General features: G+C 49.3%; 1 protein-coding gene across 2 annotated transcripts in view; it reads left to right on the forward strand.

The window, feature by feature from the left end:
* FAM237A (family with sequence similarity 237 member A) overlaps positions 1-25564 on the forward strand; it is a 31025-nt gene that overhangs the window by 4399 nt on the left and 1062 nt on the right. The window contains exons 2-3 of one of the 2 annotated variants that reach the window (XM_059727105.1): positions 12292-12713; positions 16677-16846. In XM_059727105.1, the coding sequence (XP_059583088.1) occupies positions 12305-12713; positions 16677-16846 (579 nt within the window). In that variant the 5' untranslated portion in view covers positions 12292-12304. The remainder of the gene's footprint in view (positions 1-12291; positions 12714-16676; positions 16847-25564) is intronic. The other variant, XM_059727106.1, reaches the window with a different exon arrangement.

A 25564-nucleotide genomic window follows, 5' to 3' on the forward strand; every position in this document is an offset into this window, starting at 1 on the left:
CTCTCTCGCACCCAGCCTCTCACTGGGACTCTCCTGATGGTGCGGTCCCGCTCAGGGACTCCCTAGCGGGCCCCTGCCCTTCCGGCCAACCGCGTGGGTACCCTCTCTGACCCCGGCTCACCGTGCTGCTACTCCCTGTCTTCTCAGGGGCAACCGCAGTACCCTGCCTCGGTCTGACGGGTGTTGCCGCACTAGCCTGTGGCCAGGCTCGCTATGCCTGTCTCGGGCTCCTCGATATGGCCCCTCTAGGACTCGCCGTGCCCCCATGGGGCTTCTCAATTATATACTATGGCGCTCCCCCTCTTCAGGGCTCGCCGTGCCCCCACGGGGCTTCTCAGTCAGATCGCCCCTCTCCCTGGGGCTGGGGTCTATATACCCCGCATGCAATCCGGGGTCTCGGTCCCCTGTCTGCAACCTACTGGTTGTGCCCGCGACCCACTGGCCGCGCTCCTCGCCGCCAGTTGCTCACGCACTGGCATGCGAGCTGCGCCTTCCCTGGCGCTATGAAAATAACGCGTCCTCTTGGCACTAGGGCACCCCACACTCTCTGGGGTCCCTATAATTGAGGCCTCCTCCAACCCCTACAGCCTCACCCAAACCTCTGGGTGTAATAACAGAGCCAAACAAACACAAGCCTCCTGGCTGTAACACAAACATAAAGCCCCCTGGCTAAACCATAGTGCCCATCCTCTCAGGGCTATCATGAGCTGTACTTGCAAGCCAGGCTTCTCCCCATATCTCGGCTGAGGGAGCTCCTGCCTCTCTGGCTGCTGGCAGAGAACTGCCAGCCTGGCCTCAGCCCTGAGCTTTATAAGGGCCAGGCCCTGCCTCCTACAGGCAGCTGGTTCCCCTTGGTTGCTCCGGCAACCCGCAGCTGCGCTCATTACCCGAGCAACCCTCAGCTGGGCTCGTCATGTCAGGCCAGGGCGCACTCACTCGCTCCCTGGCAGTTTCTCCTTTCTAGGAGCAGGGGCACTGAGGTGCCCTGCGACACCCAATTCAGCAAAATACAAATGCCCAAATTTAGGCATATTTAGCTGTACTGGGGCACTTGTACTCATGACAGGGGTTTAGTCCTCAGGGTTTTATACTATGCCCCCTAAACTGAAACAGTGGGTTTTTAACTGAAATGCACCGGTTCAATTTTTCCCTCATGTTGCAGTAAGGGGCCTGATACCTTTTTTTTCTTTTCTTTTCTTTTTTTTTTGGAGCCAGAGCCTGCCTGCAGCCAGGGGGCAAGCTGCCTCTGAGCTGTGGGGGGGCCCAGTCCTTCCTTCTACGGTAGTGGCACCCTTACCCCCAGGCTGCGTGGGTGGGCAGTGGGCCGGGTGCTGCCCCAGCTTGGAGGCAGCACCCAGCTCAATCCAACCAGCCCACTACCAACCTGCCCAGGCAGCCCCGGGGGGTGCCACTGCAGTGGAGGGAAGGACCGGGGGCCCCCACAACTCAGGGACTGCTCAGCCCACCAGCAACTCCATCCCTGGCTGCGGGAGAGGCAGATAGTCTCAGCTGGAAAAAAAAAAAAAAGGATTGGGCCTCTTACTGCTTCTGCCTTCAGCAGGTTCCTGCAGCTGGCAGGATGCCTGGGGCTGTCCTGGCTGCTTTGCCAGTGCAGGAAGGCAGCAAGAGGGCCGTTGGGTTTGCTGGTGGCCGGAGAAGGTAGTGGGGACAGTGTACAGGGTGCTGGAAGGCAGGGCAGGCTGCTAGCTGGCTGGGTGTTGCCTCAGCTCAGAGGTGCCCAATCCAATGCTTCCTTGAACCTGCCCGGGCTTCCAGCTCCCCATGCACTGTCTCCGCTGCCTTCTCCAGCCACCAGCAAACCCAGATGCCCTCCAGCTGCCTTCCTGCACTGCCTCAGGGGCAAGCCAGCCTGTTTCTGGGTGGCCCCAGGCATCCTGCCAACCACAGGAGCCTGCTGAAAGCAGAAGTGCCAAGGGGCCTGATTCTTTTTTTCTGTGAAGCCTGCCCATCTTTCCTGCAGCTGGGGGTGAGCTGACAGCTGCATTGTTATAGTTTAGTTTGCAACAATGCAAACTCATTTAAAACCCCCAAAACTCTTGCATGTGTGCAATGTGACACCATTAAGCCACACAAAGCAACATTTTCATCACGTGTACATGATAATATCGTCATGTGCAGTAGTGCCCCTGGAGCCTAACTAAGCTTAAATCTCATATCTGGTGCAGATACCTGTGCAAGCCAAGGACTAAACACTGCTTTCCATAAGTGCTTACACTAATAAATCCCACTCCCAAGTGTTTGCAGAGAGTGAACCTAAGGCAGCTGCAACTACGAATGATGCAAAAGCTGTTTAAAAACATGCAAACAATTCTTCCTTGGCAAGAACTTTTTGTGCACTAATCAGCACTTAATTTCCCTTTTCTTAGTGAACAGCCTGCAATGGCTGTGCCTATTCAGTATTAAAAAATTCTTCCAACTGGTAGCTGAAGGATAAACTTTTCTAAGCAAAATTCCATTGCCTGGGAGTATTCTGGATATAATCTACAGGGCATCTGAATTATATTCACTCTTAAAGTAGGGCAAACATGGACATAGACTACCTGGGGGAAATGTCACACTGTGATTTAGTTATTTAGTGTATGTGGTTTCTGCATATTGTTGCAGAGCTTGAAGGCCACTATGTAACACTGTAAATCAGGGGTGGGCAAACTGTGCCCCCCCCCGGCCATTCTATCTGGCCCACCGGGCCCCTAAAATTTTTTTAAAGTTAATATGTATCTGCCCCTGGCTGCCTGTCATGCAGCCCTCGATGCCTTGCCAAGTAAGCGGCCTTCACCTGAAATAATTGCCTGCCCCTGCTGTAAATGGACACAAGTCAATCAGCGATGTGGGACATGGTTTGAACTTGTCCACAAGGGCATTTGTTGTCATTGTGAAGGCCCCATTGGTATCGATTCGAGGCACAGTGACCCAGTCCAGTTCGAAAATGGTTGAGAAGTGCCCAATAACAGCATAGCCAGTTAAATCCCAGTGGGTTGACTGTAAGGTCAGAGATGATATGGTGATTGATTGGTGCTTGTGCTGACCGTTCTTCATGACATTGACTAAGTAAGGAAAAATCAAAGGGTTTTGAAAGGGTGGACCATACTGGGCATCTGGAGGGGAGCCGAGCTATTGGTTTATGTCCCAGTGCACTGGCAATGTAGGATTATCCCGGAGTCTGGCTAGTAAGTTCCCTTCAGCATTTGTGTGGTGGAGATGTGTGGGAGCAATGTTACTGAGTACTGGTAAGCATGGGAGTGGAGTGGGGAGCAATGTGCCTGACACAAGACGCATTGTAGCATGCACTAGTTTGCTGTCCGATGAGCGAGCCCATACAGGGGCACAGTATTGTGCAACTGAATAACACTGTGCAATGGAAAAAGAAGCCCATTCATATCTGGAGCTGGGGCAGGAAAAAAGAGCAGGCAGAGCGCTTTTTAAACAAGTTGGCAAACTATATTTATTTTCCTTTCCCAGTAGGAGGTGAGGGGTGATGAATCCCATTAAGAAAAACTTGTCCTCCAGAAACAGAATATGAATGCTCTGATACAGAGGGGACAGGGCACGCTGGGCTCAGGGAGTCTTTCCATCGCACGCTATCGTAGGCCTAGCAGGATTCTCCCTGGAGCATTGACTCATTTCTCTCTGATCCCCCATTAAGCACTTCCAGGTCTAGGAGGAGAATTTCTCCTGGGGCAAAACCAAGAAAACATTCTTGATCCCACGCTGGATAAAATGCTCCCAAGGAAGGAGAGCAATGAAATCAAGTTACAGGTTGGAACAAATCTGTGAGGACAACAGAGGCCCTGGGGGCACCAGCAGGAATCCATGGGCCAGCAAGAGGAAAACAGGGCATTTGCCCCTAAACTGCAGACCAGCCCCTCCTGCACCGGACAGAAGGGGCAGAGCCCACCTCGCCTGTGGACCCACAGTGCAAATGCGGGATGAGCCTAGGGGCAGGGTCAAGGTGGCTTGAGAGCCCCCCTTTTTATGGGGGGAGTCCCAGCAGTTGAGGTTGAAGAAGGGGCCTGGTGGGAGTTGGAGCCGTGCTTTGACAGGGGGCAGTTTCCTATTAGTTGCCTGTGGACGGGGCGCAGCCCAAGGGGCACCTAGGGCAGCTACAGCCGCTCAGTCCTGCCCTGTCCCGGGGGGCTGGGGGGCACCTGCTCCAGCGCGAGGGGACAGCGCGGCCGCGCAGGCAGGCAGGCGGGCGGGCGGGGGCGGCGCGGGCTCCTCTGACAGCCTTGACGCGCAGGCGAGAGGCGCCGCGCGCGGCTTAAAGGGCGCGGGAGCCTCAGCGGAGCCGCCACAGCCGCGCGGCGGGTCCGGGAGGCGGGTGAGTGCGTGCGGCCCCGCGCGGCGGGGGCGGGGGCGAGCAGCAGCGGCAGCAGCAGCAGGCAGGCCCCCGGCGGCGGGGGGAGGCGAGTGGCCCGCGGCGGGGCTGCCTCCCGCGCGCCCCGTCGGAGCGGGCTCCGCTGCCCCGCGCCCGCCGACAGCCCCTTCAGCCCGGGCGGCTGCGGCGGGTCCCTCCCTCCCGGGCCTCGTCCCCGCCGGCTCTGAGGGCGCGCAGTTACTTGGCGGGACTCGGGCCAGAAGGGCCAAGGCTCCGGGCGGGCGGGCGAGGTGGGGACGAGGCCCCCATGGGCGGGCGCAGGCTGAGCAGGGTTGCGCGTGGCTGCCCGTGCGGAGCGTGCCCCGAAAGCTCAGAGGCGGTGCAGTTCCGCGCGGGAAAGTTTTTATCCTGGAACTACCAGTTGCAAGAGTTTTCTTACTGGATAGGCACGGCCGTTGCAAGCTCTGCCCCGAGGAAAGGAGGGGAAGTGCCGGTGATCATTGCACAAAACAAGGTCCTGCCGAGGAAGGGTTGTTTGCGTGGTTGGAAACGGCTTTTTGCGGAGCGGGGTTTGCTGGGGTACCGGGGCCAGGTTGCAGCCGTGCTGGTCTAAGGACGCAGGCAGACGAGGTTCTTCGGGTAACTCCGATTATCTTTTATTTATAACAACAGCAACAACAAAAAACCCACCGACGCAGCCTTGTGTCAGGTATCCAGGTGTATTGGTCTAAAGGAAAAAGCAATCACATGCAACACTGCAGGTTGGAGGATTCATCTTGCAGGTGCGACTCCCAGTCTGATCCTGCCAGCCATGACATAGCGTTGCTGGCAGGAACACTTCTCATCTGCAAATTTAAAACAAGGTTTTTACAAAGCCCATATTGCCACTGGATGACTTTTCTTAACTTCAGGGAAGGGGCAGCAGTAAAGGTACAAGTAAAAAGATGGAGTTATGACCAGACTGGCTTGGAGCTCTGCTTTTATTTCTAAAAGATGTATCCGATTTACCCAAAGAACATTTGTTAGTGTAAGCACTTATGGAAAGCTGTGTTTAGTTCCTGGTTTGCTTGTGACTTTTGTAAATAGGAGGGATTTGAAAAAAATAGGAAGGGTTAAAATCTAAATGCAACCTACGGAATGGTTGGAGAGGACTGATCCTGCCTCACTCAGGCAGGGGGCTGGATATGACCTCTGGAGGTCCCTCCATGCCTTGCTTCTCGAAAAGGGCCTGGGTACATGTTCAAATTCAAGCTGGCAAGAAATCATCTATAGGGTGATTAGTTTCAAGCACTAACTGGAGAGCTGGTTGTGGTTGGCTCTTTATAGCTGGAGAGTCTTTTTTTTTTTTTTTTTTTTTTTTTTAATTGCACGATAGTTACTTTGAATGTGTGGCCAGTCTAAATTTATTGCACGATTCACCAGTTAATTGTGCGATAATGACTTTGCACTTGTGGCTGGTCTAACTTCATTGTACAATTAACGATTACCATTGCAGAATTTATGTATATGTAACATGTACCAGAGGCCACAATGGAGTTCATCACAACACCATCTCCCTCCCCATGAGATTTCAAGTTGGTGAGGTTTTTTTTCCCTACATGAGCTGGTTTCCTTCCCCTTATGCCAACAAAACTGCTAAGATTACATTTTCCCATCTCTCCTATTATCAATCTCTTTCTTGGAAGGATTGGGTTTTGGGGATTTTTTTTTTGTGGTGTGTGTGTTTTCTTGTTTTGTTTTTTTTTTAACCTCTTACTGTTAGGTCACCAATTAAACCAAAGCCCAAAGTCCTTACCTCTTTGGCTAGTTCGGAGAAACAGAATTACAAGAATTTTCAGCACAGAAGTGTTACAATGGCTAATCAATATCACACAAGCCTGATTGCTTCCTGCCCGCCCCGCCCCGTGACAGAACAGCCTTTAAAAAAAGGACATGATCAGCTTAAATATCACACTTCTGTCTGAAGTGTCTTTCTGCTTTTGTCCCTAAGAACAACCTAGATTACTAGATTTGATGGAGAAAAAAAGGTCTTAATTTTTTTTGCCTATTTATTGGAAGGCAGGTGTAGCCCAGTACCGTATCCTTTGAGCAGCAAGCAGCCAGTTATGCCATCCGACTAATTTTAATCAGAAAATTCAAATTCTCTCTTATCATATAGCCTTTCAGATACCAGTATATGATCTACAACAATCATATTACATAGCTGTATTTCCATGTCTCCTGGATGGAAGTAAAGAAGGTGAAGATATGTGATCCAGAGTGCACCAAATGTTTTCAGAATCTACAATAATATCCCTTTATCCTCTGTATACAGACAGTTGGGGCTGGAACCAGGAAGTGCTTCATTACCCAGCTTTGAGATGCCTGACCCCCTAACATGAACCCCCAAGATTGGAGTTATCTACTTTGGCCCCTTGCACAGTGGCCAGATTATTCCTGCACCCTGAAGGAGAGCTACTCAGATCTAGCTAATAGGGGAATGGCATATATTGTGTGTGACAGATTTCCACCCCCCCCCCCCGCCTTTCCCTACTGAAGGAAGCACTTCTGCCAGCAACTAAAGATGAGATTTCAGGTTCATACTTCTGGCTGTCAGCATTACAGGCACCTAAGAGAAATGAACAAAGTTACGTTTTTCCTTCTAAAGGACAGGGAGAGGGGATGATAGCAGTGCCTACCTTTCTACAATAGCCTCAGGTTTAAAACCCATGTTCAGGATTTGGAAAAGCTAGGTTCCGTTCTTTCCTGACCCCCAAACAGTCTATAGGAAATGGGCAATATGGATTTGAATTGCAGGAGAGTGCGCCATCACTGTGTCAGAAATGTGTGTCATAGAGGCAGGCAGCCAGGGAGCAGTAGCCCTAGGTACCTTTCCCCAACAATGTTCTGGCACCCCTCCCCTTAGGCAGCACCCTTGGGGCATGAGCCCCACTCACGCTCCCCACGCTACAAAGATTCTGCATATGGCTTGGTCACTTTGATATTTTTTTTTTTTTTTTTGTAACACCTCTCACAAGATAGTGCTCAGTGTTCATAATTACCTCCTCTTAGATTTACAATATGAAGGATAGCCTTGTCTCGAATTGACAAAAGGAGGGCCAATCTGATGGAGAGGAACTGCATGTATATTTACAGGCATGAAGAATCCTAGGGTTCATTTTGTCTTAGTTTTTCCACATCTAATCTCATTTCACTATCACTAGTTATATCATGAAATTCTCATTCCCTGTAGATAGTTTCCACTTATCCTTTTCTTCAAGATTGCAGTCACTCAGGAAAATGAAGTATTTTCAAAGACTAGCTTTTATTTTATCACTGGGAGCCTATATAGACTAGATCAAAATGGGATGATTTCCCTTAACAAATCTGCCATCTCAGGCTAACTGCTAGCTTCAAAATCAACAGTCTCTTGCCTTGTATCCTGCTCCTATCTGAAGTAGTATAATCTTTCCTTCACTGTAAAAAACCAAAAACAAAACAAAAAAACAAACAAAAAAACCCGAATTTGATAAGTTTTGAGAGACCTATTTCCCATCATCCTATGCCTTGTAAGATTGTGCTGTGCTATTTCTCTACTTGCTTTACTACATTTTGAAGCGTTCCCGATCTGTAGCAGTCCTAAACGTTCTCCTTTCGCAGATTCTGCCTGCTATGCCGTAGTTGAAGTTCTCCCCTCACCCCAAGGCTTACTCAAGAGCTTCTTAACAACTGCTTTTATTAAAAATACCTCTAACATTATCCAGTTATACTCAAACCCAACCTAGAGGGCCAATGGATTTCTCAGTAGTCTGGCCCCTTTTTCTTTAAGCTGTCCAACTTGAGACACTCTTCCTTCGATGAAACAAGCCTTCCTGCCCTGTGGTCATTTGTGTCTGTGACTCAAAAGTAAGGAGTCAAGGGTATATTTGGTAGCCATGTTGGTCTGAGACAAAAAGAAATGCAAAATTCTAGAACACTTGTTTCAGAAATGATACCTTTTATTAGGGCAACTAAGAAATAGCAAAAAATGTATCTTTTTCTGCAAGCTATTGGGTACACCCTCCCTTCCTCAGGCTCAGGGAAAAGAGGAATAGACTTCCACCTTCACCTTCCTCTGTGCAAAAATGAAGTTTATTTTCTACCTATAGGGACTTTTTACCATCTTTAATTTTCCCTGAACCTGAGGAAGGGTGTATATGTCCAAAAGCTTGCAGAAAAAGATATTTTTTTTGCAATTTTTAGTTGGTCTAATAAAAGGAGTCAGCAGCACACTCAAGTCAAATGGGGCACAGATTTCACATCAATGTGGGATGCACTATGCCTTGCTACTCTAATGTGGCCTGATCATTGTGATAGTTTCAGGATGGCGTGAATTTAAATAGCTTCCATCAGCCTTTTATTAGACTGATGACTTGGCTGTCATAGGAGAGAGAAAACTGTAGTATAAAGAACAGTAGAGACTTTGGGGAAACTGGAAGAAAAGATGGGACTTAAGATGAAAGATAAATATAAGATCTTAGACATGTTTACTTTGCAGTCCACAAGTTAGGTATTTAAACTGCTTAGGACCAATAATTACTAAACTCAATCTGATAAAGGGGAAAATAAAGCAGATGTTCAGAGTAGGAATATATTTTTAAAATTCTCTACAGAGAATTTTTAGCTCCCACGAGACCAAGCTACAAAACCTTGTAAGACCTATTGCTTTTCGTGGGTACAGGAACTTGGCACCAATACCTTGAAAAGCAGAATACTGAAGTGAGATTTTGGGCCAATAAAGCAGAGTATATGGAGAAGAAAATCCAATTGAGGAAAGTCAGTAAAGACCAGAGCACAGAAAATACAGGGGAATCCCAATTATTTTAGCAGGCAAAGTATGTCATTAAAACAGAAGACAGGCCAGCTAAACATCTCTCAGAAGACCACTTTAGGCTCAATTTTTGCAGCTGACTGAATTTGAAATAGACTGTGTCCGTCTTTCAAAGTTAAGGTGGGTGGTGGATATGTGCTTCTGTGCTGCAAGCTACACAGAAACAGGCTGAAAGTATTACTTCTGGAGATGGAGCAGAAACGGTGCTGTCAAAGCCTTTCTTTAGCAATAGGATTTCATGGAAGAGAGATGGGCATCTTTGCTGGAGCTGAAGATGAGGATAGCTGTAGCTACAGTCCAGTTTTATTAGCCAGGCATGAACATTTTAAATATATTTTTTTAAAGTTATCAACTTTAGTCCCTCTAGGTCAGGTGGCAGGGTAGTGTAGGGGACATTTATGCTTCCTCTTTCCTGTTAATAAATATAAGATATTAGTCTTAAGGATATCAAATCAACAGTTTGTTTTCACCAAACATCCAGTTTACAGATTTAAAATAAAGCTCTTTGGAGCATTACATTTCTCCATCTTTCTTGGTACCAAACCAAAGTAGGACTAGATATGGAAGAGAGATCCTACAGCAAACACTGTGGAGCCCTTCTATGGAAGTCTTTAGAATACACTCAACAAAGAAGGCAAGATCCATGTAGCAGCCCCTTCCACACTGGTATTCAGGGAGAGCCTTCTTCCTATCCTGCCCCTTAGAGCTTAGCTGAACCCCATCCTTTCCCTTGTGCGGCAAAAGGGCACTGTTTGTATTGCCCAAGGGACCTTCCATAGCCATGGACAACAAGGAATGATTGTCTCCATGGGACCTGGAGGAGACCTGTTTTATCCAGCTGTTTCCTGCAGGACACTGACCGGTGATATAACTGGTTGCAGCACTTTGGTCACCCAACAAAACTACACATTTATGAACTATGGTCAATATGTGGCAGGCAGAAACGGGGTTCTTAAATGTTACTTACTACTTCAAATAGAAATGCTCATATAATCCATGATCACCTGATGGAAGAATTTAGTAGGATTTTTTTGTTTGTAAATTGATTACCTCTTACCCCCTCAATACACGTGTGCATGCACATGTGCACACACACGCACAGAAGAATTGAAGCGCAGCTCTGCCTGGGGCATCCTCAAATTAGCTGCCACTGTGGGAACAGTTCATAGATTTCATAGACATTAGGGGCTGGAAGGGACCCCATGAGATCATCAGTTCCAGCCCCCCTGCCATAGGTGGGAAGTCAGCTGGGATCAAGTGACCCCAGCCAGAAATATATCCACCTGTTTTTTGAAGGAGTCCAGAGTAGGTGCTTGCATCACCTCTGGTGGGGAGTTTGTTCTGGAGCCTGGACACATGTACCATAAAGAACTTTTTTCTTATGTCTAGTCTAAATTGACCTTCCTGGAGTTTATGGCCATTAGACCTTGTTATCCCTTGGGAAGTTCTGGTAAACAGATGTTCTCCCAGGTCCTGATGTACCCCTCTTATGTAACTGTAAGTTGCCACCAAGTCCCCCCTGAGCCTTCTCTTCTCCAGACTGAAGAGTCCCAAGTCCCCCAGCCTCTCCTCGTACAGCCTTCCCTCCAGGCATTGGATCATATGAGTGGTTCTCCTCTGGACTATCTCAAGCTTCTCCACATCCTTCCTGAAGTTGGGGGACCAATACTGAACACAGTACTCCAGCTGCAGTCTCACCAGGGCTGAGTAAAGTGGGAAGATGGCTTCCCTGGTTTTGCTTGAGATGCATCGGTGGATGCACACTGGAATTTGGTTAGCTTTGCCAGCCACAGCATCACATGGGTGGCTCATATTCATCTTGTGGTCAATCAAGACCCCCAAGTCTTTTTCGGTCATGGTGCTAGCGAGTGTAGCAGTGCCAAGCCTGTAAGTATGCTGAGGGTTCTTCCTACCAAGGTGCAACACTTTGCACTTCTCTGCATTGAAGGCCATCAGCTTTTGGTTGGCCTACCTTGAGAGCATGTCCAAGTCAGCCTGTATCCCTAGCCTGTCCTGTGGTGTGACCACCCTCCCCCATAATTTGTCATTGTGAACTTGGCCAGTTGCTTTTATATCTCCCCCCAAGGTTGTGGCCAGAGCTGCTGCCTTGGTCATCCCTCAGTTACACTACTGTACACACACGCATATATACTCTTAGTCAAAATTGATCTGCAAAGATGACACAATCTTTCAGCAACAGCTGACGGGAAGTTGGATTTCAAAATTTCCCTTTTGCAGCCAATAATTACTGACTGTGCATGTCAATTTTTTATTCCAATTCAACAGAAAATTGTCACTAAACCATGCATTACATAGATCTGAATTTTGTATTATCCACACATCTTAATTCCAAGTTTGCACATGCACATGCATGTGCACACACATAGACATTCTCTCTCTGTTCCACATCAATTGTGGAAATATTTGTGATTAATAGGAATATTTCAGGAGTAATAGGAATATCTTAATGCAATTGTTTTTGTCCCTTGACATAAATCACCTAAATTACAATTTAGAGAAGAGCATGAACGGTGCATGCCTCTGGCAGCTGGGGGGGCACGGCTGCACTGGTGGTGGCAGGAGCACAGTGGCAGGAGCCCAGCAGTGGTAAGTGCGGAGCTCCCACAGATGCTACTGGCACTGTGGGAGGGGTGGGGGGAGGCGGCTGGTAAGCACCATCTGCAGGCACCACTGGCAGTGTCGGCCAGCGGTGATTGTGGACTGCCCGCAGGTGCTGCCGGCGGTGTCGGTGGCAGGGTGGTGAGCAGCGACCGCCTGCAGGCGCCGCTGACAGTGTCAGTGGCACCTTTTTGCGGAGGGTGCACTGCCATGCTCGGGGTAAACGTGCACCTGTGTGCACCCCTATGCGTCACCCCTGGAGAAGAGGCATAAAAGAGTTTAGTATACGAACTTGGCTTTCAGAGTAATTAAAATGGAACTTAACCTATATTAAGCTATTCCATAATACACAGAAGTTGTAAAGGAAAGAAGGGATCATGATGATCATAAGGCACATGATACAGGATTTTATCTAGCCATTCCTGCACATAAGCTTCCACTGGCAATAGGCTAAAAGATTTTTCTCCTTATTTTCTTTTTTGTGAAGTTTCAGTGACACAATGGATCCTGGGAACAGAAGAGGAATACACTGCAACATGAGACTTACCTGCTTTGTGTTCATCATGGGAGTATTTTGTGTAACGCCTTTCTTCTGCCATAGCCAAATTGATCCATTGGCACTTGGACGAGCTGATCCTCAGTGCTGGGAGTCCTCCTCAGCTATCTTGCTGGAAATGAGGAAGCCACGGATTTCTGACTCTGTCACTGGTTTTTGGGACTTTATGATCTTCCTGAAGTCATCAGAAAATTTAAAGCATGGGGCTCTGTTCTGGGACCTGGCACAGCTCTTCTGGGATATCTATGTAGATTGTGTTCTCTCCAGAACGCATGGCCTAGGGAGAAGGCAACTGGCAGAAGCTGAACGGAGAGTCACCACTCTGCATTCTCACATCACAGGCAGAAAGCAAGGTTACTACTACTCAGTCCAATACATGTGTGTGTGCGTCTTCTTGGGAAGAAACATCAATAACATCTATAATAACGAGACATGGGCAGAGAGAAGACATAGGGTGAATGTTTACATAAGTGAGAACTAAGCAAGAGTACAATTGATAACGAAAAAAATGTCTGTAATGTGTCAGCAAGGAGCTTGTTACTGTACAAGTCACAAAGAAAGATTAGTATGTTCAGCAGAGCAGCATGATCCAAATGAGAGATCCCACCCTGAAATAATTGTAAGAATAAGTCTAGTGACTTGCTTTTCCCAGATATCATTAGAAGAAAAGGTAGACAATGAACCAATTGAAGCACTGACAGCAGGAAAGATAGGTCAGCAGCCAAACCGGTAAAAATAGTCTGTCCCCTTAAGAGTTTTACTTGTATTGGTAAAGAGTCAGATCAGGCCAGTTTTATGCATCCTGAATATCTGTGTTTAAAAAGAAAGTAGTGGCTACTATTACATTGTGTGTGGATAGCTTACATGACTGGAGCACTGTCATGGATGGGTATAAACTGTTCAGGAAGGACAGGCAAGGGAGAAGAGGAGAAAGAGGAGTTGCACTTTATGTAAAAGAACCATATGATTGCTCATAGCTCCAGTATGAAACTGGAGATGGGCCTGTTGAAAGTCTCTGGGTTAGGGTCAGAGGGGAGAGCAACATGGGTGATGTCAGGGTGGGGGTCTGCTGTAGACCACCAGACCAGGAGGATGTGGTGGATGAGACTTTCTTCAAACAGCTAGTGGAACCTTCCCAATCGCAGGTCCTGGTTCTCATAGGGGACTTCAATCACACTGACATCTGCTGGGAGGGGTATACAGCAGTGTGCAAGCAATCCAGACAGTTTTTGGAGTGCTGGGGACAACTTCCTGGTGCAAGTGCTGGAGCAGCCAACTAGGGGCCATGCTCTTCTTGACCTGTTACTTACAAACAGGGAAGAATTGGTGGGGAATGTAGTAGTGGATGGCAACTTGTGCAGCAGCGATCACGAGATGGTTGCATTCAGGATCCTGTGGAAAAGAACAATGGAGAGCAGCAGAGTAAGGACCTTGGACCTCAGAAAAGCAGACTTTGACTTGCTCGGGGAATGCATGGGCAGGGTGCCCTGGGAAGCCAGTTGAAGGGGGAGAGAAGTCCAGGAGAGCTGGCTATACTTTAAAGAAACCTTATTGAGAGTGCAGGAATAAGCCATCCTGATGTGCAGGAAGACTAGCAAGTATGGCAGAAGACCAGTTTGGCTTAGCAGGGAACTCTTCAGTTAGCTAAATCACAAAAAGAAGCTTATAAGAATCAGAAACTTGGACAGACAATTAGGGAGGAGTATAAGAGTCTTGCTCGGGTACACAGGGATGAAGTCAGGAAGGCCAAAGCACAATTGGAGTTGCAGCTAGCAAGGGATGTGAAGGGTAACAAGAAAGGTTTCTGTAAGTATGTCAGTAACAAGTGGAGGATCAGTAAAAGTATGGGTCCCTTACTGAATGGGGGAGGCAACCTAGTGACAGGATGCAGAAAAACTGAAGTACTCACAAGATGCGTTAACGCTCATTAGCTTAATTTACCATGCAGGCCCTTACTGTACTGTAAAAATGGCTAGTTGTGACTAAATTTGATACCTGTAAATGCAAGTATCAAATTTAGTCGTGATTAGTTAATACACAGTAATGTATGTGTAGATGTGACCTGGTACTAAGTTTAGTGCCAGGTCTGCCTGGCCACTAGGGGGTCTGCTTGAGCCCAGCCTTAGGGCTCCTGGCTGGAAGCCTCTCCTGCCCTAGGGCTGGGCTGCTTCTGTAGCAGCCCCTAGATGCAGGCTATAAAAGCCTGCAGCCGTTTTGTGCCCTGGGGCACACACAGCAGGACTCTAAATGAACCTGTACACTCTACAGGAGCACTGTAGGCCCCATGTGCCCCCCTGGACAGTGGCTGCTTCCAGGCCACTGCAGGGCCACACAGGTGCCAGGGCACTCCTGTCAGGCCAGGTGGGTGCTGAAAAGGCCTGCTGCACCCTGTGGCCAGCCCTGATAGCTCCTCGGGGCTGCTTGCTGGCTGCCTCTGTACCAACTTCCTGCTGCTCACCCCCAGCAGCCTGTCCTGGCACTGCAGGTGCTGTGGGACATAGCCTCAGCCATGTGGCTCTCAGTCCCTTGTACCCCTGTTCTGGGCGCTGTTGGCAGCTGCCCAGGGCTGGCAACACAGGAGCAACTGTGTGGAGGCCCAGAGAGTTGGCACAGGATGCACAATGTCTTCTGCATCTTTCCCACCGAGGCCTGGCCCCTCCCACTCATGCATGCCCATGCCATCCACCCGGGGCCCCAGCTGGAGCCAGGAAGAGATTGGGGACCTCGTAGTGCTCTGGGGTGATGCAGAGGTCCAGAGGCAGTTTGCGTGGGGTGGGTGTTCAAATACCCACATTTATGAGGCCTTGTCAGGTGGGATGTGGAAGCACAGGCACTCCCAATTGGTGTGGCAGTGCTGCATAAATATCAGGCTTTGTGGGCACAGTAGGTGGCTGTGACCGACCACAATCATTAGTCCGGTCATGCCCCTAAGACCATGCCCTTTATGTGGCAGCTGACCAACATTTTGGTACCCCAGGATCCAGGCGATAACCCTGAAGTTTTCACCAGCAGGGGTGGCCTGCCTGAGGCCCCAACCCACCCTCATCCCTCCAGTGACAGATCACCAGAGGAGGGGCCCTTAGGTGCTTCCCAGTTCCCCAGCCCATCTCCCCAGCTTCTATATCCACTAGTAGCTCAGGGAGCCCTAGCCATCTGCTCCTTGTGGTAGGGTCTCAGGCTGTGCAGGGACCAAGGCAGCCACTGGCCATGTCGTTGCCAGCAGCACCAGCTCGTCCCGGGGGGGCGTCCTGGTTGGGCACCAGCCTGCAGCACACCACGGGCTGCAGACACTGGATGCAGCTGGATGCCATCGCCGATGGAGAGGCTCACACTGAGCCACCAGCCTTGGCCATGGGGTAAGTCCCACACGGGGGGGAGGGCCCTCCAAGCCCCAGTCCCCACCCTGGCCCCTGCCCCCGGCTCTGGCCCCAGTCCCTACCCCTGCTCTTGCCTCTGATCCCCCTCCCCACCCTGCCCACCCACACTCACCTGGCCTTGGGTTCCCCCCCCCACTCAGCACACAGACAGGCAGGACATCATTCAAAACCTTTTTTATCAGCCCGCATCCCCACAGCTGGGTGGGCACAGGCCTGTCACACTGAGGAAGGTGCCAATGCTGGCAGCGATGTCCTCCTTGATAGTGGGGGGCAAGGACATGTAGCACTGCCACAGCTAGCCCTCTAGGAAGCGGCGGAGGTTGCAGGGCAGCCCAGGCTTGCCTCCCATGCCATCATAGCTCAGGGTTCCAAACCAGGTGCCAGGGGCATCAGGAGGATCAGCAGCACCAGGGCATAGTGGGTCAGATCCCCCTGAGCCTGCACAAACAGTTCATTGCACACCACCCAGGGCACATGCAGCAGGGGCATGCTCGGGGACAGCAGTGGTGCAGGGAGTGGGGCCCAGCCCTTGGCAGGGAGTGTGTGGGTACAACCAGCTTCTTGCCCCAGTTGTCAAGGAGCCCCACATGCCCCGAGCCCAGGAGCCATGGGCTGGGTGGCAGCGCAGCAAAGCAGTTGGCCTGCAAAGGGAGAGTGGGGAAGCAGGGTCGAGCTGTGGCAGCAGCTGACCTGTGCTGTCCTAAGAAGGAGGTGGGGGAAGCAGGCATTCAGTGACCCGCCAGTCCCAGGGGAGAAAGTAGGAATGGGGGGCTCAGCTGGTGGTCACCTGTGCTTGGGCCTGCCAAGCCAGACATACCACGGGCCCACGCATGCCTGACCCCTGATCTGAGGCCGGGCAGCACATGGCCTCTGGTGCAGAGCATCTTCTCTCTGAAATGTTGCAAACTCACAAAAGGCTTCTGTCTCTTGTCTCTGCAGGGGCAGCATCTGGACATGGGGGAGAGGCCACCAGCCCAAGCAGGGATGTGGACTCCAGGTTGCCACCACATGGCGTTGGAGCCCTCCGCATGCACCAACTGCACCAGCAACACGCACAAGATTGGACCCTCCTGCTCCAGTGGCTGGTAGAGGTGGCCAAGGAGTGGGAGGTATGGGCACAGTCCTAGCAGGAGGAAGATATTACCTGGGAGGCCACCCAGGAGGATGCATGAGACCAGGCGGAGCAGGAGTTCTGAGCTGATCTCCTGGCCCTGGAGCAGGAGCAGATCCAGCTGCTCAGGCAGCGAGTGGAGGGCCTGGGTAGTGGAGGATACAGATAATGACCACTGGACCCTGGACACCCTCCTGGGCCTGGTGTTTGCGTTTGTGCCTCCCACTGCCCATTCCCTGTCTGTGGCCCTGAAGGGCCCCTGGTACTCACCCGCTGCTCCGCAGCAGGCCCCTGCCTGGGGCTGGGAGGAATTCCTCCAGCAACTCTCACCCTCAGGAGCCCTGAGTCTGCTGCCACCTGCCTGGGCCCAGGCTCGCTGTTTGCCCTGGCTCCACATGGGCATGAAGCTGGAGGTGCTAGGAGTGGCACACACAAGTAAGAGATGCTGGTCCTGCTGGCCCTGGACTTGAGCAGCTGGAGTTGGAGTGGCCTGTCCCAGAGGAGCCCCAGCCACCATCACCCAGAGACAAGCTCCTTGCCCACTGTGGTCACTGTGGCCCCCTTGATCCATGAGGGACTGGTGAGAGGCTGGAGTGCCACGTGCCTGCCCCCTTGATGGCCCCACCCCATGGCTCCCCACTCTGGGACTCACAAACAGAGACTGAAACTGTTGTATATAGTTCTGACATGGGGAATCAGGTTTTTTTATTGTTGGAGGGTAGTGGAAGGGATCTGTTGGTTGAGGGGCGAGAGGGGAGGGGGCTCTATTTCATAGATTTCATAGACATTTGGGCTGGAAGGGATCCTGGAGAATCACCGAGTCCAATCCCCTGTCCCCTGGGCAGGAAGTCAGCAGGGATCATAGGATCCCAGCAAGATAAATATCCAAATGTGTCTTGAAGGCGCTCAAAGTGGGTGCTTGAACTGCCTCCAGTGGCACTCTATTCCAAACCTTGGGGGCTCAGACAGTAAAGAAGTTCTTCCTTATGCCCAGCCTGAATTGGTCGCAGCGGAGTTTGTGACCATTTGATCTTGTCATCCCTTGGGGCACTCTGGTGAACAGACTTTCCCCCGGATCCTGATGAGCACCCCTGATAAACTTATAGGTGGCCACCAGATCACTCCTGAGCCTGCACTTTTCTAGGCTGAAGAGTCCCATGGCTCAGCCTCATCATAAGGTCTGTTTTCCTGACCTCTGATCACATGTGTGGCTCTCCTCTGCACCCTCTCAAGCATCTTCACATCCTGTTTGAATTGTGGAGCCCAAAACTGGACGCAGTACTCCAGCTGCAGCCTCACCAAGGTGGAGTACAATGGGAGAACGACGTCCCGGATTTGCTTGAGAAACATCTATGGATGCAAGCCAGCATTTTGCTCGCTTTACTAGCCGCAGCATCACATTGAAGGCTCATGTTCATCTTGTGGTCAATCATGACCCCCAAGTCCCTTTCATCTGTAGTGCTAAGCAACATAGCACTGCCAAGCCTATAAGCATGCTGCAGATTTTTCCTCCCAAGGTGGAGAACCTTGCATTTTTTGGTGTTGAACACCATCGGGTTCTCATCCACTCATTTTCTGAGCCTGTCAAGATCTGCCTGGATCACCCTCCTGTCCTCAGGTGTGGATGCTTTACCCCAATGTTTGGTGTTGTCGGCAAACTTGGCCAGTCTGCTTCTGACACCAATGTCTACATCACTGATGAAGATATTAAACAATATAGGCCCTAGGACAAAGCCTTGAGGGACCCTACTGGTGACCGCGCACCAAGACGATTGGCTTCTGTCAACCACCACCCTCTGGGTCCTACCGTGGAGTCAATTCCCCAGCCAGCAGATCATGGTGAGGTTGAGGCCGCAGTTAGCCGGTTTTGCCAAGAGGTGATCATGGGATACCAGATCGAAGGCTTTTTTAAAGTCAAGATACACGACATCAGTCTCTTGCCCCTTGTCCAGGTGATATGTCACCTGGTCATAAAAGGAAATGAGATTGGTCAAGCAAGACCTACCCACAACAAACCCATGCTGGGTATCCCTCAGGATATTGCCTTCAGCTAATCTGTTAAGGATGGCCTCTTTGATAATCTTTTCCAAGACCTTCCCCAGGATAGAGGTCAGGCTGATGGGCCTGTAGTTTACCGGATCTACTTTCCTCCCTTTCTTGAAGATAGGCACCACATTGGCCCTCTTCCAATCTTTGGGCACTTCACCAGAGTGCCAGGATTTCTCGAAGAGCTGTGCCAGGGGCTGAGCTATGATGCTGGCCAGCTCCTTGAGTACCCTTGGGTGTAAGCCATCAGGGCTGGCTGACTTGAAGGTATCCGTCCTGTCAAGGTGTTCCTTCACGAGGTCAGCTTCGATGGAGGGTAAAGAATCTCCCTCACCTGGGCCTCCCTGTCCCACAGTGGGCAGGGGCGTCCCATGGGACTGGTGAAAAACTGATGCAAAGTACCCATTTAGCAAGTTTGCTTTTTTATGGGCATTGGTTGTCAGTTGTTGTCTCATCTGGTTTAGCAGGGGTCCAGTATTGCCCTTGCTTTTCCTCCGGCTATTGATTGAAGGAGGAGGGGACTCATGTTGATGGGGGAGAGATGGAGGTGGGTATTGTGAAGGGAATAAAGCTTTTTTGTCACAACATATGCCTGGCCTGAGAGTGGTGCTGGGAGTGGGTAGGGGGTGTATGGGTGGTGGGGCAGGTGGGCTAGAGGGGGGAGTGCTCCAGGAGGTGGTCCGCCAGAGCATCCTGCATGCAGTGCCCTGCCTCCTGCTGGTGGGTGTGTGGCTCACCTGGGGCCTCACCAGGGGGGACCCACCGTTGCTGCTGCCTCTGCAGCTCATGCTCCCGCCACTAGGCTGCCTCTGACCGGCATGCCTCCTCTGCCCAGGCCTCCCAGAACAACTTTCCCTGGGCCTTGCAAATATTGTGCAGCACACAAGCTGCTATGATGACCTGGAGGAGGTTGTTCTCAGCCACGGCAATGTGGGCAGTGAGGAACCACCAGCAGCCCTTGAGGCAGCTCAAGGAGCTCTTGATAGGGGGATGGGTCCCATTACACTGGGAGAACCCTTGTGCACAGAACCCTGTGACCACTGCCTGGGGGTTGCAGATGTGGAGGATGGTATCCACCAGCACATCCTGGAGGGTGCTGCATATCTCCAGGATGGCCTTCCCCAGTGGTGGCCTTGCCAACCCTGAACAAGTGCTCCACATACTGCAGGCTGGCAGGAGTGGCCAACTTGAGCAGTGCCATAGCCAGATGGGTGTCAGCAGGGTGGGCCATGCTCATGCCAGTATCCTGGCATTCCAGGTGGGGCTGGAGCTGGTGGAGCAGGTTGGGGAAGATGGCCTGGGTTATGCAAAAGGCATCAACACACTGCTCGTTGTCCCAGTCATGTTGCACCAGGTGCTGCCACCAGTCCCGGCTGGCATGGGTGGCCCAGAGGTGGTGGGGATGGAGAGCCAGGAGGATGGTGGTGGCCTCCTGGAGCCCATTATCAATGTGGCTGGTAGCAGGAGCTGCGCAGCAGCAGAGGCCCTGGCAGGACACGTGGAGGGTAGAGCAAGATGGGTAGAGCAAGATGGCTGTGGGCCAGGTGATGATGAGTGCAGTGGGCCAGCAGGGCAACCAAGGTGGCCAGCAGGATCGGGATACTCTGTCCCTTACTACCAGGGCCAGGGTCTGGGGCAGTCATAACTCAGGAATGGAGAGGGGGCACAAGCAGAGATGCCACATGCTGCCTCTGTGCATGCCATGCTGCTCATCTAAACACTGGAACTGGCTGCCCAGAGATCACAGAGTAAGGCTGTGTTTTAAAGGTGACTGCCAAGTGCTGGCAGCTGACCTGGCTTCAAACATGGGTTCCAAGTGTTGACAGCTGGGACCGGAGGCTGGATCTCCCACAGTGGCCACAGGGGTACATGGCAGGGCTGGAAGGACATGGCATTAAATCTAATGCCAGGTCCCTGCATATATAGACACCTGCCCAGAATTGTTTACTGTGCATTAGCTTAATGCCCAGTAAATCTAGTTGCACTTAAATGCATGTGTAGACATGCCCAATGCCTTTTTCACCTCCGTCTTCACAGGCAAGGTTAGCTCCTAGACTACTGCACCTGGCAGCACAGTTTGGGGAGGAGGTGAGCAGCTACTTGTAGCAAAAGAACAGGTTAGGGACTATTTAGAAATACTAGATATGTACAAGTCCATGGGACAGGACACACCCAAAGGTGCTGAGGAACTTGGCTGATGTGATTGCAGAGCTCCTGGCCATCATCTTTGAAAACTCACAGCGATCAGGAGAGGTCATGTATGATTGGAAAAGGGCAAATATAGTGCCCATCAGTAAGAAAGGGGAGAAGGAGGATCCAGGGAACTACAAACCATCAGCCTAACCTCAGTCCTTGGAAAAGTCATAGAGCAGGTTCTCAAGGAATCTGTTTCTAAGCACTTGGAGGAGAAGGTGATGATTAGGATGGATTCACCAAGGACAAGTCATGCCTGACCAACCTGATTGCCTTCTATGATGAGATGACTGGCTTTGTGCATGCGGGGAGACCAGTGGATGTGTACCTTGACTTAAGCAAAACTTTTGATATGATCTCCCACAATATTCTCACAGGCAAGCTAAGGAAGTACAAGTTGGATGAATGGAATGTAAGGTGGATAGAAAACTGGCTAGATCATCAGGCTCAGAAGGTAGTAGTCAATGGCCTAATGTCTATTTGGCAGCTGGCATCAAGTGGAGTGCCCCAGGAGTTGGTCCTGGGGCCGGTTTTATTTAGTATCTTCATCAATGACCTTCAAGATGGCACAGAGTGCCCCCTCAGCAAGTTTGAAGATGACATGAAGTAGGGGAGTAGTACATATGCTGGAGGAAGGCCAAAGCTCAATCTGAGTTGCAGCTAGCAAGGGATGTGAAGGGTAACAAGAAGGGTTTCTACAAGTATGTCATTAACAAGAGGAGGATTAGGGAAAGTGGGTCCCTTACTGAATGGGGGAGGCAACCTAGTGACAGAGGATGCAGAAAAGGCTAAAGTACTCAATGTGTGCATCTACATGAGACGTGTACCCTGGAGGGTAGGGTTAGAATTTAGAGAGCTAGACAAATTGGAGGATTGAACCAAAAGAAATCTCACAAGGTTCAATAAGGACAAGTGCAAAGTCCTGCACTTACGACGGAACAACCCCATGCAGTGGTACAGGATGGGGACTGCCTGCCTAAGCAGCAGTTCTGCAGAAAAGAACCTGGGGGGGTTACAGTGGACAATAAGCTCAATATGAGCCAACAGTGTGCCCTTGTTGCCAAGAAGGCTAACGGTATACTGGGCTGCATTGATAGGAGTGTTGCCAGCAGATCAAGATAAATGATTATTCCCCTCTATTCAGCACTGATGAGGCCACATCTGGAGTACTGTGTTCAGTTTTGGGCCCCCCACTACAGAAAGGATGTGGACAAGTTGGGGAGAATCCAGTGGAGGGTAATGAAAATGATCAGGGGGCTGGTGCACATGATTGATGAGGGGAGAGGCTGAGGGAACTGGGATTATTTAGTCTAGAGAAGAGAAGACGAAGAGGGAATTTAATAGCAGCCTTCAACTCCCTGAAGGGTGGTTCAAAAGAGGATGGAGCTAGACTGTTCTTAGTGGTGGCAGACGATAGAACCAGGAGCAATGGTCTCAAGTTGCAGCAAGGGAAGTTTAGTTAGCTATTAAGAAAAAACTTTCTCACTAGAAGGGTAGTAAAACACTGGAACAGGTTACCCAGAGTGGTTGTGGACTCTCCATCCTTGGAGGTTTTTAAGACCTGGCTAGAAAAAGCTTTGGGTTGGATGATCTAGGTAGGGATGGTCCTGCTTTGAGCAGGGAGTTGGACTAGATAACCTTCTGAGGTCCCTTCCAACCCTCATTTTCTATGATTCTATGACTGACTCCTTAGGAGACCTTTCAGAATGCCTCCTATTATATTAAGCACTTCAGGGGAAATAAACAGAGGGAACAGCTAATTTCTGTAAGGTGATTGGATTTTGTTTCATGTAATGCCACCCCCTCTGTTCAGCAGGAGGTCCCTCTGAGAAGTGTACAAAAGGGCAACTTCAGGTACCTGGGAAATTTTAACTTGAAAAAATTAGTCACCTGTAGGGTTTGGTCAATTCTAGAATTAGGTAGCAGCTGAGTAGAGGGCTTATAGACTGTAAAGAAATGCTGAAATTCTGATTTAGTCACCTAAGATAAATCCTCAGATATCAATTTACACATACGCTTTAGGATATCCTCAACCTGTGCCTTCTCTCATCCCTCCTCCCTTACAATTTTTGTTCAAGCCCAGTCTCAAAGCCATCCACTTTGGTTTTTTTATTTCTTGAGTGCAGCACTAAGATATAGCCATTGTTCCCCTGTGCCATGCACGGCAGAGCCTTTTTCTTTTGTCTCTTTCTGGGCAGTGGCAGGGGGAAGAGTGGAGAGGGGCTGGAATTACTGCTGGTGGCTTCCTTCTCACAAATCTTGCAGCACATGAATAACTTCCAAAACACACCACAGAAAAGGGTGAACTAGAACGTGAGCAGTGATGGGGCCAACCTATCTGAAAGTTTAGTGGAGCTTCCAGCACTGAGGTGGACTGCCACCAGAGGTCTGGGATTGGGGGTTACAGTGGAGATGGTTAGTGTTAGCATTTACAGAGTGAGGACAACCCGAGGGTTGCCCCATCTAGTAGTATAGACAGAGAGAGAGTATTTTGGATCAGACTCTTACCATTAAAGAAAAACATTGCATATTATGAATACTTTGAGACTGTTTTGAGGTATGACAATGATTTAAGAGTAAGAGAAATGGCTATAACAGAAGTTCTGAAGAACTAAAAAAAAGAACACTTTTTCATAAGTTATAATACTAACACTTGTTTACTCCAGGAATGCAGGGATTTAAACACAGTGTAGTATGAACATTTGAAGAAAGAGAGGAATATTTTTCTTCCTCTGTTCTTATGCCTGGTTTGTTTCCTAAATGATAATCAATCCATCAGATTTTTCTGTTTCAGGGTTGTTGGTTGTAGCCGCGTTGGTCTAAGGACAGAGGCAGACAAGGTTCTACGGGTAGATGTGATATCTTTTATTAGACAACTAAATAGTTGGGAAAATGTTCTTTGCAAACTTTCAGGGACAAATGCCCTTCTTCAGACAATGGGAGACTCTGCTGGTGTTATGTGTTCTCCAAAGCAGAAAAGAAGCTAATTTGCAACATGCAGATCTATGAAAATGCAAATGAGCGGTACCATTGTCTCTCATTTGCATTTGTATTGTCACAGACCTGCATATTACAAATTAGCTTCTTTTTTTTACCTTGGAGAACACATAACAGCAGAGTCTCCCTATGGCTGAAGAAGGGTGTTTGACCTCGAAAGTTTGCAAAGAACATTTTTTTCCAACTATTTAGTTGGTCTAATAAAAGATATACGTACCCAAAGAACTCTGCCTGCCTCTGATTTCTCTGCACTCAATTAACATCAGCTGGTAGTGGTCAGACAACAGCAGTGACAGACAATTTTTTTTGGTGTGGAGATATCTAAGCTCTTATCCAATGTCTTATACTTTCTTAACAAAGCAGGTTGTTCAAATCTTTGTAATCCTTGACCCCCTTGTCTTGCTTAGTCAGTGAATGCAGAAAATCCATGGCTAATAATAGCAGATAGAAATCTTATTGTGGCAAACAAGGAGGAATTGAACTACTGCTTCTTAGGCATAGAAAGATATGGAAGCCTTTTTTTTAACTTGATGAGCTGTGCTACCAACAGCTTTCAGTGGGTTTATTTTAAAAAAAAGCTGAAGATTTTTTTGCTCTTTTACTTTGTCCAGACTTTGTTGCTACAATCTGAAACAGTCTCTGTCCTACCCTACAAATGCATTCATTTAATGCTTGTTTATATGCTTTAAAAGTGGCATGTATTAGTGTGGTATCCAAAGCAGCTTCAGAACCTGCATTCACAGTAGCATGTAGAACATAGCATGACTCTGTACAACTGATAAAGCTGAGGTAAAATTGAACTCAATGCAGTGAGGAGTGCACTGGGACATAGTCCAACCTGTCACTCATTTTCTGGATGACTGGGCAGCTATGTCAGCCCCCCTTGCCTCAGTTTATCTTATTTATAAAGCAGAGATAACGATACCGTCTTTGTAGACTGCTTTTAGATACTGAGGTTAAAGAAACAGGCTATCAGCACTACAGCACATCAGTTTGGGAATAAGGAATGCTAGAGCATGAGATTATCGTTAGTTATATCAATACCGTGAAATTATTATGGATAAATATTAGAGAGAACTGCAATGACAGAACTATAGGAGAGAACTACAGAGTACTTATTTGTGTCATTTTTACCACTACTGTACAGTTCAAAGTAGGTCAAGTGTCCCTGTTTCGCAAACCAATTGGCCTTGTACATAGATCTTAGCAAACTGTTATGATGATGTCCAAGAAGGAATGGAATCCAACTCATTCCTCCTTACCCCTGTTGGTTCTGTAGGGATAAGAAGAGAGACATTTAAGAAAGCTTTATCTGTGTTACTAAATCAATCAGTTCTGATCCTGAACTGCGGGGAGTTAGCCTGTTGAATAAGGTGCCTTTTTATTGAGTCTTTTATTTTACATGGTAATTTCAGTTAAACAGCCCAGCTTTCTGGCTTTGAACTTTATCATTTAGGACAGGGATGGCAAATCTGTGACA

The sequence above is a fragment of the Alligator mississippiensis genome, chromosome 4, assembly GCF_030867095.1.
Source record: "Alligator mississippiensis isolate rAllMis1 chromosome 4, rAllMis1, whole genome shotgun sequence".
In the NCBI taxonomy this organism is placed as follows: domain Eukaryota; kingdom Metazoa; phylum Chordata; order Crocodylia; family Alligatoridae; genus Alligator; species Alligator mississippiensis.